The sequence below is a fragment of the Bubalus bubalis genome, chromosome 11, assembly GCF_019923935.1.
Source record: "Bubalus bubalis isolate 160015118507 breed Murrah chromosome 11, NDDB_SH_1, whole genome shotgun sequence".
NCBI classification, from domain to species: domain Eukaryota; kingdom Metazoa; phylum Chordata; class Mammalia; order Artiodactyla; family Bovidae; genus Bubalus; species Bubalus bubalis.
The window spans coordinates 83,681,069-83,699,580 of record NC_059167.1 but is presented as its reverse complement, the minus strand read 5'-3'; the positions used below and the strand labels follow the sequence as shown (position 1 = coordinate 83,699,580).

General features: G+C 41.9%; 1 protein-coding gene and 1 pseudogene across 1 annotated transcript in view; both read right to left on the bottom strand.

Annotated features, from left to right (window-relative positions):
- HEXA (hexosaminidase subunit alpha) overlaps window positions 1-1,954 on the bottom strand; it is a 30,912-nt gene extending 28,958 nt beyond the window's left edge. Inside the window, exon 1 of the mRNA XM_025296206.3 lies at window positions 1,646-1,954. Coding sequence (XP_025151991.1) covers window positions 1,646-1,898 — 253 coding nt within the window. The 5' untranslated portion in view covers window positions 1,899-1,954. The remainder of the gene's footprint in view (window positions 1-1,645) is intronic.
- Window positions 1,955-13,635: 11,681 nt separating this feature from the next.
- On the bottom strand, window positions 13,636-17,809 carry LOC102391977 (annotated as a pseudogene).
- Window positions 17,810-18,512: the final 703 nt, after the last annotated feature.

The following is an 18,512-nucleotide window of genomic DNA, read 5'->3' as shown; positions in this document are numbered from 1 at the left end:
TGTTCAGGGCATAATTATAGAAGGAATGGCCAAAGGAGGAATTTTAGGAGATTCAGATTATCATGAACTCTGCCACTTATCAACCTGGTCACTTAACATCTGAGGATGAGCTAATCAAATATTGATAATGGCTGTAGAAAGATCCAGATACTCATACAATAATCTTCCTTCCATTCTACATTAAAAGGTCTGGGAACGGGTGGGGGATTATTCTGTTCAGGGACAATGGCATCCTAAAAAACTCACAGGGATGTACATGTAAACATCAGAACAGGATGAGAACTTTATAATAATCATTAAGGACTACGGCTTCAATCAACTAGTTTCAAGAAAAGCAAAGAAGAATGCAGTCAAATGACATAGTCAGATTTAGTCATTTTACCTGGACTTTTGTTAACTCCATCAAGCACCCCAAAAAGTATTTGGAGCAACATTAATTGGATGCTATCCCAAATAATCAGATCTTTGATCTGCAAACAGGATGTGGCTTAATGATCAAAACAGAGAACTAGGTTCATTCAAGTATCTAGGGCCTAAAATAATCCTGTTTAACAAGTTTAACAACATGTAACACATACCTTCCAGTTGGCAGAAACACCTGTCAATTACAAGTACTAAATACTTCCACAAACCATTTAGCAATTAATGGACTACAGCTAAGCCTTGGAGGCAAGTTCAGAATAGAGTTGAAACTCAACACCAGACTTGTTTTTTAGAAAACCTGGAAGTATGAACTTCACTGAATTCAAGGACTGGCTCAAAACCAGAAGTTGTGCTGCATTAAGAAAGCACTGGGGACTTCACTAGCAGTCCAGTGGTTAAGACTCTGCATTCCCAGGGCACGGTGCATGAGTTTGATCTCTGGTGGAGGAGCTAGCCTACAAGGACACTGGAAGCTTTAGCTAAGTTTTAACTTGCATATGGGGCTTTCCAGGTGGCTCAGTGATAAAGAATCCACCTGCCCAGCACTGTGATTTTAACTGTAAGCCTCTGTGCCTCTGCTCAAACCTTCCTTCCTTCCTGGAATACCCTCCTTTCAGTCCTGGCCAATTATATCCACTACCTCACTTTAAGTGGCTGCTTAAAACTCATTTCCTTATGGAAGTGATCAATGATTTTCCTCTCACAGTTTAAACATTTCCCTAGTAGGGATCAGATAGTTTTATGTAATTTTGCACAGGTCAGTATATCTCTCATGTCTAGTTTTACCAGTGGTGGGTATTAGTTCTAGTCTCCTCTGCACAGCCCTGATCACAACCTCACTAGGACCCGGACACTGGAACAGGCTCAGAGGGATCACCTTAGATGTCTACTGGCACGGTATTTTTAGGAATTTCCTATTCTGATTGAACTGTAGTCCTAAAGCAGACTTTATTGGTTACATATATAGCAGGAGGGCAGGATTACAGAAAAGTTCTGGTCAGTCAATTTAGTGAAGAAGTGAATGGAGGTGGGGAACCAACCCTTGGGGAGGCTGAGAGGACAGCTGGAGAAAAAAGGCAGGTGGAAGTGGAAGCTAGAGGATTGGGACAGACGAGGGGGTTGGGCAAAAGGCAGAGGAAGGGCGTTTCAGGAGGTTTGGGGGAGCTGTCCCAAGGCAGGGCCTTTCGGAGCCCGGGAAGGAGACTGAGCAGGTCCGACTCACCTATGGGGTGGGGAAAACGGAAAGTCACAGAGCCGAAGAGCAGGTCACGGTAGCGTTGGAAGGCCTCGTCGAGGACGGAGCAGCCCACCTGCGCGGCCGAACTGAGATGGTACTGGAATTGGAAGCTTTGCGGGAAGATGGTGTACCGCAGCTCAGAGGTCTGAATGTACTGGGGCCATGGCCACAGGGCCGTCGCCCGCCCAGCGAACGCTGCCGCCAGCAGCAGCGAAAACCTGAGCGTGGAGCCTGCCATGGCCCGCCGGTCTGCTTCCCCTCTCCCAGCCGGCCGGGCCACGTGACAGCCTGGTCAGGTGAGCGGTGCCCGCGTGACAATCGGCGGGTCACGTGACCCGCTACAGCTCCTCACCGGTGACCCGGGAGTACTGACTCCCATCCCTCCAGTCCCAGAGTGAACCCGAAGCTCCTGCGGCCTGCGGTGGATGGTGAAGGGCATCGGCGATGGTTCAAGCTCAGGCGGTTCCCGGGACTGGTGGAGCAGTAGCTAATGCACCTCCACAGTTGCCAGACCTGCGATCACAGAACTATATGCGCACCAGAGGATAGAAGCCCCACGTGGGGAGGCCGAGTGGGCGAGGGAGAAAGGAAAGTCTCCCGAGCCGTGAACGCGGAATAAAAGGTCGCCAGGCTTCCTGGGAGATAAAGGAAGTCCCAGGCCCAGGGAACTTCAGAAGCAAAAAAATGGAAACTTAAAACCATAGGCCCTTGTGATGTGAAATGCTGTGGGGCAGAAAGGGGTTGGAATTAGGTAGTCAGAATGGCTCAGCTAGAGAGTGCATCACAAGATTACAAAAATGGGAACTACTTATGACTGGGGAAAAGATGTGTACTTTCAGAGCAAGCTTGAGGCGACCTGTTTCCTGGTTCTGGAGTGGGTTCTTCTTTAGTGGTTAATAATCTCCCAGTAACTGCCCCCAGATCCCCTCCTCACAGACAAAAATGCCACAAACAGGCTAGGTCCTGTACTTAATGCAAGCGATAAGACATTGCTTGTACTTTGGTTGCAAACTGGAGAACACCCAGAGATGACAGGTCTTACACCCAGAGAGAAATTCTGCAGGGGTTTACATAGAAAGTCCGAGAATCAGGACTTAGTACAGTAGGAAATTGAAAATCAGCCCGAAGATTTGCATTTTAGAAATCTCATGTTGAGTGGTTGGATGGATAAGAAACCAGTGAGGGAGGCTTTTTTTTTTTTTTTTTTTTGGAATTGGAAGATAATGAGAGCTTTAATTCCTGCAGTGGGAAAGGAAGAGAGCTATAGATCCAGGAAAAGAGGGTATCTGGAAGCAGAGAGGTCAAGGGGCTTGAAGGCTGATCAGTGAGAACACAGATACTTATTGAGTCAAGGACCCTGTCTTCTTTGTTCACCACTGTATTATCAGAGCACAGTTGAATCCCTCACTGCAAAAGGAGATAAAAATAGTGCTGTTGTGAGGCATTATTTGGTTAGTAGGTAATTTTTTTATTATAAAATTGCATTTTAGAATTAGAAAAATGGTAAGATCAGGAAAATGAACTTTTAAAAATAAAAGTCTCTTAAAAATCACGATCACTTATATCTAGGTTTTAGGTACCTGTGAAAGTGAACACTGCTCTATCGTGCCCGACTCTTTGCAACCTCATGGACTATACAGTCCATGTAATTCTCTAGGCCAGAATACTGGAATGGGTAGCCTTTCCCTTCTCCAGGTATTTAGCAGTTATATATACATGGATCACTGGCTTCCCTGGTAGCTCAGTGGTAAAAAATCTGCCTGCAATGCAGGAGACCCAGGTTCTATCCCTGAGTTGGATAGATCTCCTGGAGGAGGGCATGGCAACCCACTCCAGTACTCTTGCCTGGAGAATCCCATGGACAGAAGAGCCTGGAGGGCTGTAGTCCATAGGGTCGCACAGAGTCGAACACAACTGAAGCGACTAAGCAGCACCAGCATACACACCTTATGCTGGGAAATCAAATAAATATTCTCTCTCACCTTTTTTAACTTTTCAGGATTCATCAAGAAATTCCTCTTAGAAGGTCAGTTATGCTATTTAATAGAACAGAGCTTGTAGCAAAGGAAGTAGAAATTAGATCTCTCAGTTTCAGATCCTAATATTGCATATTTACACTAATTTCTATATTGCTTAAACCTAAATTTTCATCCTCACTAACAAATGCCTGAGTACTCCACCAGTTAGGAGTACCACCATTACCCAGTTACTTAGGGAGGAGATCCAAGAACCATTGTCAGAAAACCAAGTTCATAATCAGGTAGCTGTCCCACAGGATCGATAATTTTTTTTTTCAGGATCAATAATTTGGGGAGAGTTCAAAGCAAGCTAAAGGTGAGATCAAGGTCAAAGTGGGGTTTCAGGACTGGGCAAGTGCTATAACTCCCCTTTCTGTGATACTCAACCTATATCAGGAGAGAGAAGTAATTTACATAAAAGAGCCACAAAATGAAGAAGCTGGACTCAAATAAGGAGACTATAAAAATTACTAATGAAAATACTTAGAGATTATTGTTGAGAGATATTCGCACAGAGTTGGACACGACTGAAGCGACTTAGCAGCAGCAGCATTCTAAACATATTCCAATTATTCCCTCTCTGACAAGTATATCAGACAATCAGAAAAGTAATAGACAATCATTAAAATTTTAAAAAAATCATCAGAGTCCAATTAAATATTAAGAGCCTAGCAGTAATAGTAGCAAAAATTAAAATTAATGGTTATTTAACATTATAAACTGTAGTATATATACTACATTGCCATCGATTTTGACAGTGTGTACATGTCCATCCCAAACTCTCTAACAATCCCTTATATGAATAACAAAAACGATACAGATAATATGTATTATATATCTTATTGTTTTCTTTTTTCCTTTTTATTAAAGACAACTTAGATAAATAAAATATGATTTAACTTCCATGTCTATGAAAGTGAAAATTCTTGTCGTGTCGGACTCTTTTCCACCCCATGGACTATACAGTCCATGGAATTCTCTAGACCAGAATACTGGAATGGGTAGCTGTTCCCTTCTCCAAGGGATCTTCCCAACCCAGGGATTGAACCAAGGTCGCTTGCATAGCAGGCGGATTCTTCACCAGCTGAGCCACAATATCTGTAGCATCTAATAGAATTAGTTTATCTATCAGAAAAAGAATTCATTGTCAGACAATGTATCCAGATTTTTGGCTCCTAAAGTGGAATCATTAGTGTAGAAGGAGAGAGGCGGGAATGACTAATTTTGCCTGAGGAAGTCTTTCCAAGAGGAAATGATTTGAGCTGGCTTCCAAAACATGAGTTGGCAGGGAAGGAGCATGGGCAAAGCACAGAGGTGTGGAAGAAGATGGCATATTGAGCATAGGGTTTATGGGGATAGCTAAGGAGAAATGTGCCATGATGATCTCACTTCTACCATATTCCCTCTCCCTCAATGCCTTTCCCACCTCCCACTCCCACCACCTACTTGAAGGGCTAAACTTACATTTTACCACCCTGTCAATCTCTGGCTTCTCAAATTTGGGTAAGATACCATAGCCCTCTAAATTTTTCTCCATCAGAGCACTTATCTCAGTATTGTAATTGCGTGTCCATTTGTCTGAGTTCTCCACTAGTGTGAAAGTTCCTTAAAGGCAAGTTCTGTATTTACTGCTGTATTCCTAGCCCTGGGCATATCTCCTCAGAACTCAACTTCAAAGACCCGGGAGATCCCAGCCTGCCCTACCTGCTGATTCTTTGTGAGTGGCAGGTAGAAGGGGAGGGACATCCAGAGAGGATAGATACCTGGGAGGGACAGGAAGACTCTGGGAGAGTTTAGCAAAATAATAAAGAACCTGCCTGCCAGTGCAGGAGACCTAAGAGACACTTGCATTGATCCCTGGGTTTGATCCCTGGTTGCGAAGGTCCCTTGGAGAAGGAAGTGGCTACCCGCTCCAGTATTCTTGCCTGCAGAATCCCATGAACAGAGGAACCTGGCAGGCTACAGTCCATAGGATTGCAAAGAGTCAGACACGACTGAAGCGACTTAGCACAGCACTCAGTACAATAGTGCATAAAGAGAAATGCTGACAAAAATTACTTTAGAAAAAGTAGGCTGAAGCTGAGTGATAAAGTAAGGAAAGGAGGAAATTCTTGATCAAGGTTCTGTGTACTAGATAAATGGTACCTTATTTATCTCTCACACCAGTTGTGTGAAATTATCATCCATATTTTACAGTTGAGGAAACGGGTTCTGAGAATTAAAATAATTTAACCAAGGTCCCATAGATAGTTGTCAGAACCAGTATTTGAACCCAAGTCTTCTATGCCCAAATCTATTGCTTTTATATCTATCATACTTACTTGAAAGCTAAGCTAAAGACTGTATTGAGATTTTATTCTTAAGTCTGTGGGAAGCTAGTGAAATGTCTTAGCTGAAGAGTAATGGGACGAGAGTTGAAATTTGCTCAGGTCAGTTTGTTAACATATGTAGGAGGAATTGAATGGGGAAGGTTGTGTGCAGGTAGATTAGGTCTGAGGTTGTTGACTCAGAGCTCTCTAAACAACTGACCATTCTTACATGCTGTGGGACTCAGAAAATGCAGACCCAGATTCACCTGGGAAGGATGACTTCATTTTTCTTTTCCCATGTTGGCTAGCCAGACCAATGAGACTTAAGCTTTGTATAGTTTGTCAACATTTACAGAAGTGGAGATGGCCAAAATTGGCTATGCTCCATGACTCTCTTTATGCCCATTCCATATGAACTATATGGAAGCATCACTCCCTCTAATGTACCCTGTTACCTCCAGCTTCTCCAGTGCTACGTCCAAAATTAAATTACGCTATCCAGTTCCCCACTACTAAACATTACAGCGTTCCTTGAGGTTACTAAAAATATTCTGTGTCCAGTTTGTCTTCCTTTTGAGCCGTATCCCCTCTACTCTCTTAGTCATATAACTGTTCCAGTTATTTTTTCAGGCTTGTTGTTGTTTAGTCACTAAGTCGTATCCAACTCTTCGCGACCCCATGGACTGTAGCCCGCCAGGCTCCTCTGTCCATGGAATTTCCCAGGCAATTATACTGGAGTGTGTTGCCATTTCCTCCTCCAGGGGATCTTCCTGACCCAGGGATAGAACCTGAGTTTCCTGCATTGGCAGGCGAATTCTTTACCACTGAGGCACCTGGGCAGCAACCCCTTTTCAGGCTTACCCCCAATTCTTTTTGTTTAACATTTTTATTTTTTAAAATATTTATTAAAAAAATATTTATTTGGCTGCACCACATCTTGGTTGTGGCATGTGGGATCTTCGAACTTCATTGCAGCATGCAGGATCTTTAGTTGTGACATGTAGGATCTAGTTCCTCCACCAGGGATTGAACCCAGGCCCCTTGCATTGGAGCACGGAGTCTTAAGCACAGGACCACCAGGAAATCCCACCCCCCACCTAATTGTTAACAACTTTTCCTAACTCTAGACATACATTTCTTGCAATAATTGGCCTTGTCCTGTTTCTCTGCAGTCCTAGCCTACACACAGATTTTTTTTTAATTGCCTGGATATATATTTACCTGGGAGTTTTTCTTTAGTTTTAGAAAAACTAAAGCCCTGAGGGAACTTTCAACAGATCTGAGCAGAAGGAGTGACAGTGGGGAAGAGGGATATGGGTCAAATGCAGTGATGTTTCAAATACAAAGTGACCAAACTCAGCTGCTAACTGGGGAAAGTGGGGATGGGGACAAGTGAAAGAGGAGAGAAAAAGGTGCACCAGTCTGGTTCCCCAAGGGAATGGTGGGGCCACTGACTGGATACAAAATGAAGTGCCAGTTTTGGAAAAAAGATGATGAACTCTGAGACATGCTGCGTTGGGGGAGACTGAAGGACAGCAGAGTTAAAATGTCTAGGAGGGCCAAGGAAATACAGGCTGGGAGCGCGAAAGAGAGCTCTGGGCATCATCTGCTCAAAGATAATAGTTGAGATCATAAAAATAGTCAAGAGATAATGGGAAAATGGAAGGAAGACTAAAAAATAGGAGAAAAGAAGACTCTGGTAAGAGAAGTGTGTGAGGGATAAAAGAAACAGAGGGGATATAGTGATTAGTAGGGTAGACTGAGATCAGAGATGTAGATAAGGGTAAGGGCTTGCCTGAGCATTTATTTTTAGTTGCTTTAAATTTTTATTTATTTATTTTTGGCTGTGCTGGGTCTTTGTTGGTGCAGGGGCTTTTCTGTAGTTGCAGAGAGCAGAGGCTTCTCTCTATTTGGTGGTGCTTGGGCTACTCATTGCAGGGGCTTTTCTTGTTGCAGAGCACGGGCTCTGGGGCACGGACTTCAGTAGTTATGCCAAGTAGGTTCTAGAGCACAAGTTCAGTAGTTGTGGTGCACGGGTTTAGCTGCTCTGCGACATGTGGAATCTTCCCAGATCAAGGATTGAACCCACATGTCCTGCATCGGTTGGTGGATTCTTTACCACTGATCCCACCAGAGAAGCTTACCTCCTAACTTTAAAATACAAATGTGTCATAAGAAGCCCTCACAGTCAAAATACATTGATTTTATCGCCATGACATGCCTTTTGCTTGCAAGGAATATAGGGACTCATGTTATTTCAGGGGAAAGGAGGTCTACTGAAGTGATATACATAACAGCCCAGACAAGAAGAAAAACCAGATTTCAGAATGAGCCGAAATCAAGGGGCTGACTATTCTCTCATCTCCCTTTCTCTTACGACTTATGTTCTCTGAGTATCCACTCCTCTGGTCAGTTTTCTCTTTGCTTGTCAAGTTACTGGAACTTCCTTATAATCTCTAATTCCCCTGGGACTTGACATTTATTGCACAATACCCAAAATTTTCCATGACTTTACAGCTTGAGAATCCTCTCATTCTTCTATCTGTGCCTCTGGAAATCCCGCTATTTTCTAAAACTCTGTGCAAATCAAGATTTTTTTTTTTTCATTTTTCTTACTTTTCTTGCCTTGTCATGCAGCTTGCGTGATCTTAATTCCCTGATGAGGGATGGAACCTGGGGCCTGGGCAGTGAGCACATCCAGTCCTAATCACTGGATCACCAGGGAAGTCCCAAATCAAGATTCTTTTGATCTCCCTGGAAGAATAGTGTACATGTTTCATAATTTAACCAGTTACCTACTATGCACATCTAGGCTGCTTCCAAGTTTTCTCAGTTACAGACAGTGCTACAATGACATTTGTACATTGTACATTGTACCCTCTACAATTTTTAGAGGGTACTGGTTGCCAAGCTACTGTGTTTTCATCCTTTCTCACCATCAATACCTTGCTTTTCATTTGGAAATTTGATCCGTCAGTTTGGTAGCTTGGATGAGGCTGAGCTAGCCCTGGTTTAAGCCACGTAATTAGGGTTACCTCCCCCACCCCCTCAGTATAAACACTGAGAAGCGTAGGATAAGAATGTACATTTCCACCAATAATGTGTGAAAATGCCTACTTCATTACTGTCTTCCAACATTAGTATTTACCTTTTCATTGCTACTGTTGATGCCTTGAAATTAATTTTTAGCTCTAGCAAGATGCATGACTTCTACATCATTATAGAAAAAGAAGCTGGATCATTCTGGAAAAAATAAGGAGATAGGACGAAGTAACATGAATATATAATTAACCAAAAATACAAAGAATAAAAGGATAGAAATAAGCCCAAACTATCTAGACCTGTGTAAATAGGTGAGTGAAAGTGGCTTTGTGGTGTCCGACTCTTTGAAATCCTCTTTGAAACTATACAGTCCATGGCATTCTCCAGGCCAGAATACTGGAGTGGGTAACCTTTCCCTTCTCCAGGGGATCTTCCCAACCCAGGGATCAAACCCAGGTCTCCCACACTGGAGGCGGATTCTTTACCAGCTGAGCCACCAGGGAAGCCCAAGAATACAGGAATTGGTGGCCTATCCCTTCACCAGCGGATCTTCCTGACCCAGAAGCCAAATCAGGGTCTCCTGCATTGCAGGCAGATTCTTTAAATACCCCCATTAAAGGACAAAGACTCTCAAATTGAGTCAAAAAAAAAAAAAAGCCTAAATGTTATTGTTAACAGACCTTTTATTTTGTTTATTTATTTTTTGGTGCCTAGACAGGGACTTGCCTCGACCCTCAGATTAAAAGTCTGATGCTTTACCAGCTGAGCTACCCAGGCTGTTAAGAAACATTTTAGTTGAAGTCTGAAAGAATAGTCAGAGATATACCACAAGAATGCAGACAAAAAGGGAGCAAGGACGGCATTTATTAACGTTTGAAAAGAACTCAAGACACACACAAAATTGAATGAAACAAAGATAAATATTTTTAATGATAAAAGGTACAATTCACAAAGAAGATAGACATCAGAAACCATTAGACACCTAACAACAAAGAAACAAATATACCTAAAGCAAAAATCAGAAGAAATATAAGGGAAAAGAAAAAATTATAATCATAGTGAGACATAATTAACATTTCTCTGAGAATATTGTATCAAGTGCAGAAAAAAAGAAGAATAAGAACATCTCGAATGATGTCATTAGTAATTTAAATATAATAGATTTAGAATCTTATATCCTCCACAAATGTATAAAAATTTTGTATCTCATATGTTATTAGCTGTCCATAGGACATTTAGAAAAACTGGCAAAAATGTAAACATTACAAAAAGTAAAATTCTTTTTTTTTCTTACTCAAAGTTTTCCAACTCATTTTATTTTGCAGTGTTTTTTTTCTTACTCAGAGCTTTCCAACACATTTTATTTTGCAGTTTTTTTCAAGTAGAATTCTTATAGGATAGGTTCTTTGACCATAATATATAAAAATTGAGGAGGAAAAATCTAAACATGTAGATATATTTTTAAGATTCTAAATAATTCTCAGGCCAACTATAACAACAAATATGTGGTGTCCCAAAGATGAAAGAACAAGGTGAACAAGGAGAATCTTGGAATACAGGAGCAGAAAAAAAACAGAACTTTATCGTCCGTCCCTCCCCCAGGTTGTTAACTATTGAAGAATCTTTAGGCTCTCCTGAGAGTATAACCTGTTTTCCCTCCTACCCCAAATAGGGAGAAGGTATTTGCTCTACTCTTCCGCCACCCAGTATACTATCCCACTCCTTGTACCTGGGCTATAAAAATGGACCAAGGACCCATGTTCAATGTCGGCTCCCCCAGACTATCAGGAAGCCGGCCTACTGTGCCAGCAGCGACTGTCCCCTCCCCCACTCTAATGAACTTGATTCTCCTTTCATTCTGCCTCGTGTCTGGAGTTCTTTTCCAACCCTGGCATGGACCACAGCAAAATACTCCTAGAAGCATATCAGAAGAAGAATGTCTCCTGTCCAAACATTTTATTACAGGAATGCAAAACTAGTTAAACAATAGAAAATGCATTAAGGTGATGTTTATATTAAATAGCTTGAAAAGAGAAGGACCATATTCTAGAAGTTAAGAAGGAAGTTGATATGGCTATTCTAAATTAGACATCTTGATGAAACAGAAATAGAATGGAACTTCTTTAACAAGAAAATGAATGTACATATGAAACAAAAGGCAATAGAGTCTGTTCTGTGCAAGTCAAGAGTAAGATAAGGATGCCACTATCCTTAATAAAACTTTAATCAATGAAATAAGACACATTTTGTAAAGGAAGAGACAGAATTATCATTATTTGCAGATGATAACGATGTCTACTTAGAAAATTTGAGAATTATCCAACGAAACTATTAGAATGAAAATAATTTCAGTCAAGACCTGATAAAAGATAAATAAATAGAAAAAGAAAGCTTTTATATTTATATGTTAGCAATAACAAATTATGAAGTCAAATGGAAAATTTTGGTTCACAAAAGCAAGTAGGTTAATGTATGTGAGACACCTAGCACAGTTCCTAGTAGATAAGGTTATATGAATAATCTGTAACAATAAAATATTGATTTTATAGATTCCTAGAGGTGAAATTACCAAGACAAAAGATACATTTTTAAGATTCTTGATTTTAAAAAATATGTATCTAACTTTTTATTAAAGTATAATATGCATATTAGAACTCATAGAACATCTCCAGCTCTCCAAAAGTTCCCTGCATGTCCCCTCTTTGTCCCTAGTCATTTTCCTCCCAAAGGTATCTCTTTTTTAAAAATTATTCTTTTAATAGAAGATTGATTTTTCTTTTTTTAAATATTTATTAATTTATTTATTTGGCTGCACCGGGTCTTAATTGTGGCATGTGGGATCTTTAATCTTCCTTGCGACATGTGGGATCTTTAGTTGCAGCATGTAGGATTCTTTTTTATATATATAGTTTCAGCATTTGAACTCGTAGTTGTGGCATGCAGGATCTAGTTCCCTGACCAGGGATCGAATCCGGGGCCCCCTGCGTTGGGAGCATGGAGTCTTAGTCACTGGAGCACCAGGGTTGTTCTGGCACGATATTTCTGACTTCTGACCACACTGATTAGTTTTGCTAGGTTTACACTTTATTTGAGTGGAATCATACCTATGTAGCCTTTAAGTCTGGCTTCTTTTGCTCAGCATTACATTTATGAGATTTATTCATATTTCTCATGTGCTTGTAGATTACTCATAATCCTTGCATGAATTTACCTTAAGTTTCATTCTTCTACCCAACTGCTAGTACTTTCCAGTTGGGGGCTATTATGAAAAGTACTAAAAAAAAAAAAAAGTACTGCTGGGAGCACACATGACATGTATGACCCCTGTCTTTTGGTAGACATGAGGACAGTTTCCTTTTGCATACCTACCCTACCCAAGTCTTCCCAGGTGGTGCAGTGCTAAAGAATCCGCCTGCCAATGCAAGAGATGCATGAGATGCAATATCAGTCCTGGTCCAGAAGATCCTCTAGGGAAGGAAATGGCAAAGCACACCAGTTTTCTTGCCTGGAAAATTCCATGGACAGAGGAGCCTAGCGGCCTACACTACAGTCCATGGGGTTGCAAAGAGTTGGACACAACTGAGTGACTGAGCACACTCACACACTAGATTGAAAAGGGAATGTGCTTATTCATCTCCAGAAGATACTGCCAAGCAGTTTTTCAATGTGACTATACCAATTTACACACCAAAAGACATATGAGAGTTCCAGTTGCTGCCCATACTTGCTGATACTTTTTCATTTGAGCCATTCTGATGGAAGTGTAGTGGTACTGAATTATGCTTTTAATTTGCATTTTCCTGATGACTAATGAAGTTGAGCTCCTTTTTATACATTTATTGCCCATTTTGATATCGTGCAAAGCATCAATTGCCATTTTCCTAGTAGATTGCTTTCTTCCCTATTGATTTGTAAGAGGTTTCTTTTTGTTTTGTCTGCATCAAGTCTTAGTTGTGGCACACAGGGTCTTTTGCTGTGGCGCATGGACTCTCTAGTTGTGGCTTAGTTGCACCTCGGCATGTAGGATCTTAGTTCCCTGACCAGGGATTAAACTCTCATCCCCTGCATTGCAAGGTGGATTCTTAAACACTGGACCACCAGGGAAGTCCCTTGAAAGAGTTCTTAATATACACTTGCTACAAACCCTTTGTTAGATATAAGAGTTGCAATATTTTACCCCATTCTGTGGATTGTCTTTTTACTCTCTCAATGGTATCTTCTAGTGAATAGAAGTTCATAATTTCAGTATAATCTATCAAAAATTTCCTTTGTAGTTAGCACTTTTTCATGTCTTGTTTTTTTCCAACCAAAATTGTTTTTTCAGTACCATAAACTTATTTTAATATCTTTTTCTCTATGACTAAATACACAATTATAATAAAAGTAATGTGTTTTTCTGTTGTCAAGATGGGTGTGTGCTAAGTCACTTCAGATGTGTCCGACTCTTTGCAACCCCATGGACTGTAGCCAGTTTCCTTGTCCATGGGATTCTCCAGGCCAGAATACTGGAGTGGGTTCCCATGTCCTTCTCCAGGGGATCTTCCCGACCCAGGGATCGAACCCACATCTCTTATGTCTCCTGCATTGGCAGGCACGTTCTTTACAACTAGTGCCACCTTTGATGCCAAGATGGGTAGAATATGTTAAAATCCACCTACTGAATTTTCTTTAAATAGTCCTCCAAAGCATCCTGATAAAAGGCAGGAAGTTTTCACTTTTGCTTTTGTGGAAGGACCCAGAATGCTTTAAGTGCAAATGTGCCTGGCTAGTAATGACATGTATTATGTCTCTCACATTTTTATCATTGGTTCTTCTGTAGAAAGTTCTCTTGTGAAATACCACATGTTGTATTTATCAAACATATGAATATCCAGGGGAGGGAACATCATCCTTCTGCTGCTATGATAGTACATTGCTCTTTTTGTGTGTGATGCAAGGACTTCTCATTGCAGTGGCTTCTCTCGTTCCCTAACATGGGTCCCTAGGGCACACAGGCTTTGCTAGTTGTGGCACGAGGGCTCAGTAGTAGCAGCTCCTGGGGTCTAGAGCACAATCTCAATAGTTGTGGCATATAGGCTTAGTTGCTCCATGACATGTGGGATCTTCCTGGACCAGGAATCAAACCTGCATTGGCAGGGGGATTCTTTACCGCTGAGCTTTTGAGAAGGCCGATAGTACTTTGCTCTTAAGCATATGACAATACCTTGTGCTTTTCCAGTGTAATTTGTAATTTGCAGCGTGATCTGCACCGAGGCTCTGTATACCCAGTATTTCCAGTCTTAAATAAGGAAGAGAGCTCTGTGTGTTTTCATCATAATTTTCCAGTTTCCACATGTTATTGTATACTTTGTCATCCAATTTTTTTCTTCTTCATCAATGATTTTTAGAAGTCATTTTTGATCAGATTATGTCTTTTGACAGCAGCTTCCCATCCACTTTTACCTCTCAGTGACCGGTGTGGGGGCCTGGTTTTCCATCCTTGCTGGGGCTGTGTGAAGTCAGTCTGGGGCCCAGAAACAGGGCCTGCTTTGCTGGTGCGCAGACCTTCCACAGCTCAATAGCCACAGACTGATGGGGTGGATTATCACAGTATATATAGTCCACAGTTTTGTTTTGTTTTTCAAAACTGCATTCGCATCAGTCCAATTGTTTTCTCAGAGACCGAGTCTTTAACCAGCCTGATCTAGTTCTGCATTGAACTCACTCAATGCAAGAGCAGAGCTCTGGGATTCTGCAGTGAGCAACAGGGAACATAAGTAGCCATCATGGTATTGTTTCCACAGCAGCTCCAGGTAGTAGCAGCCTATGCGCAATCCACTCGCTCAACTGGCCGTGGCCATGCTCCCCTAGGGTCCCATGAGTCTGGAAGGTGGAGGCGGTAGCACACAGTGGGGATCCCAAATTGTTGCTGTTCTTTTTTTTTTTTTTTTTTGGCTGCACCTCATGGCATCTTGGTTCCTTGACACCCGCCCCTTGCGTTGGAAGCATGGAGTCTTAACCACTGGATCACCAGGCAAGTCCCCCAAACTGTTTCTTAAAGTAGGTGAATTGCAATATACACAGTCATTGTTGTTCAGTCACTAAGTCATGTCTGACTCTTTGCGACCCCATGGACTGCAGCATGCCAGACTTCCCTGTCTTTCACTATTTCCCAGAGTTTGCTCAAACTCATGTCTATTGAGTCGGTGATGCCATCCAACCATCTCATCCTCTGTCTCCCCTTTCTCTTCCTGCCCTCAATTTTTCCCAGCATCAGGGTCTTTTCCAATGAGTCGGCTCTTTGCATCAGGTGGCCAAGGTATTGGAACTTCAGCATCAGTCATTAGATGTGAATAAATGCTTGTTTTGTCATATTCATCCCAGGCTTTAGCAAGTTCCCAGCTGGCCTGAACATCTTGCCTTTTGGTAGTACTGAGACTTGAATGGTGCCTGACTTACTCCTTTACTAGCTAGAGAGTTGCATCATTTACCAAATCAGATACTGTTCACAAAATTCCCACCTTACATCAATAGCATCTCTTTGTTAATGTGCTTCTCCAGGGCTACTTCTGTAGGGGCAAGAGGTGACACATTCTTTCCATTAACATGTATTTCATGTTTCAGAGTGGCCTGTGCCAAGACTGTGCTTGAGGAATCTTGGAAAGACAGTTTAAAAATAATAATAGATAGTATTTAGCAAGCACTTATTAATTGCTCACTATAAATAGTTCATTTATCATTAATATCAATATCCATCAATAATAATATTTATTGTGCAGTTATTAAGGCACTATGCTAAGAGCTTTGTGTGTGTTATCCCATTTCATCTTCATAGTAATTCTATGAGGCAGGAAGTCTTTTTATCCCAGTTTTAGAGATGAAGGAACTGAGGTTCAGTGAGGTTAAGGAAATTTCCCCAAGGAACTTGGCCTGTAAGTGTTGGAACTAAGTAAATGCCCAAACAGGATAGAAATGCAGGTCTGCCTATTCACAGCCTATATTAGCTCTCTGGTCATACATGTGTATCTAACAGACATGCTGTACAAGCCAGTTTGATGCAGCTGGAAAAGTCTTTCCTATAATTGTTGCAGTAAGGTTAGAATATTCCAGCAATTAAAACTTCACAATACTACTCTCCCAAGTCATCCCACCCTCCCCTTCTCCTTCTGCATCCACAAATCCATTCTCTACATCTGTGTCTCTATTCCTGCCCTCCAAACGGGTTAACCACTACTATGGGTAAAATAGATAGTGGGAAGCTGCTATTTAGGAGGGAGCTCAGCTCAGGGCTCTGTGATGACCTATGGGGGTGGGGTGGGAGGCGGGAGGTGGGAGGGAGACTCAAGAGGGAGGGGATGGATGTTTGCATATAGCTGATTCACTTTGTTGTACAGCAAAAACTAACACAACATTGTAAAGCAATTATACTCTGACAGAAGATAAATAAATAAAAAGCACTGAAAAAATCTTCAGAATACAATTGCATAGCATGGCATAAAAGACTCCTTGTGATGTCATGCCCCCACCTCCCCCCACAACAGAACCACTCTGCTTATAGTGCCTTCAGAACGTCATGATATTTGTGGCTTTCTGCCTTGAGACATACTATTCTGTTTCACATGCCCTTCCACTCAATTTGTCAAATTCCTTTAAAATTCAGCTTAGACAGTGTCTTTTCCATCTAAACCTCCATCTAAACATCTAAATCTTCCTTAATTTCCCTCTGACGGCGTTAACTCTTCTGTTCTCTGTATCAACCTCTTGCGTGCATGCTAGGTTGCTTCAGTCATGTCGACTCTTTGCAACCCTGTGGACTACAGCCCACCAGGCTCCTCCATCCATGGGATTCTCCAGGCAAGAATACTGGAATGAGTTGTCATGCCCTCCTTCAGGGATCTTCCCAACCCACAGATCAAACCCCCGTCTCTTACACCTCCTGCATTGCAGGCAGGGTAGCTCAGCTGGTCAAGAATCCGCCTGTGATGCAGGAGACCCCAGTTTTATTCCTGGGTTGGTAAGATCCCCTGGAGAAAGGATAGGCTACCCAATTCTTGGGCTTCCCTGGTGGCTCAGCTAGTGAAGAATCCACCTGCAATGCGGGAGACTTAGGTTTGATCCCTGGGTTGGGAAGATCCCCTGGATAAGGGAAAGGCTTACCTACTCCAGTATTCTGGCCTGTAGAATTCCATGGATTGTACAGTCCATGGGGTTGCAAATACGACTGAGCGACTTTCACTTCACTAGAGGGGCTGATGGGCTTCCTAGGTAGGGCACTACTGGTAAAGAAGTGAAGTGAAAGTTGCTTAGTCTTGTTCGACTCTTTGCAACCCCATGGACTATACAGTCCTTGGAATTCTCCAGGCCAGAATACTGGAGTGGGTAGCCTTTCCCTTTGCCAGGGGATCTTCCCAAACCAGGGATTGAACCCAGGTCTCCTGCATTGCAGGTGGATTCTTTACCAACTGAGCTAGCCAGGAAGCCCCTCTACTTAATATGAAACTGTGTTGCTCACTCATTCATTCAACATGAAATACTATTCTTTTCAGGCAGTAGGCTAAGTTTTAGGAGACAGAGAGTTCAATAACACTTTTGGAGGAGGACTATATGCTAAAGCACGGACAAAAACTAGCTATTAATAGTAGCTCTCACTGGCTGAAATAAAGAATAGGTTTCCACAAGTTGGGATGGGTGGGGAGAGCATATGGTAGGAGAAAAGTGTGCTGGGACATTCTGATTCAGCCCAAACTTTGGAAAACAAGAGCTGGTGATCCAGCTGGGCATTTACTGGGATCAAAGTTCATGCTGTGGAACAGGGTGACATCTGTTCAGCATCTTGGGTTGGTTTTGAGCCCTTGTGGGGAAAGGAGTTAGGACCAATGCTGAGAGTTGTCTGAAAAGGAGACTTTGAGATACTCCGGGCGTATGTTGTGCTGGCTGTGGAACCAGGGAAAGGCTATTCTCCTCAATTCCACGTGTAACTCAACACTGCTGTATTATCTTGATGGTAGCTTTCAGCACATTGGCTAGTAGCCCCCTGGGGTAGGGACACTGGCATTTTCACAGAGCCCTGTCTGCAGTGGCCATGGCAGAGGCTATGAGTAGAGGACATTGAAAAGGGGAAACTAGGGCAAAAAAGGAAGAAAAAGGTGGATGCTGAATGAAGGACTATGGCTAACAGACTGATTCCTGCATCTATTAAGACACACCTGAGGTCTTCCACTTAAAATTGGGGCAAGAATATGAATTCTGAACTGCTGAGATATCTCTATACATAAACATATTTATATTCTGATCAGATATATAATCTTAAATTATAACCACAAATTATTAAGTCCTGGAGACATCAGAGTATACTTTTTAATTTGTTTTTAGGGAACTACATCTCATTTATCTTTATGTCCCAGGACCTATCACAAAACTTGACATGTAGCAACTGGTGACAAAATATTTGTGGATTTATTTAACAAAGGAGTTGGGAGGGGTCAGAAAAGGAGGGTGCAGAGC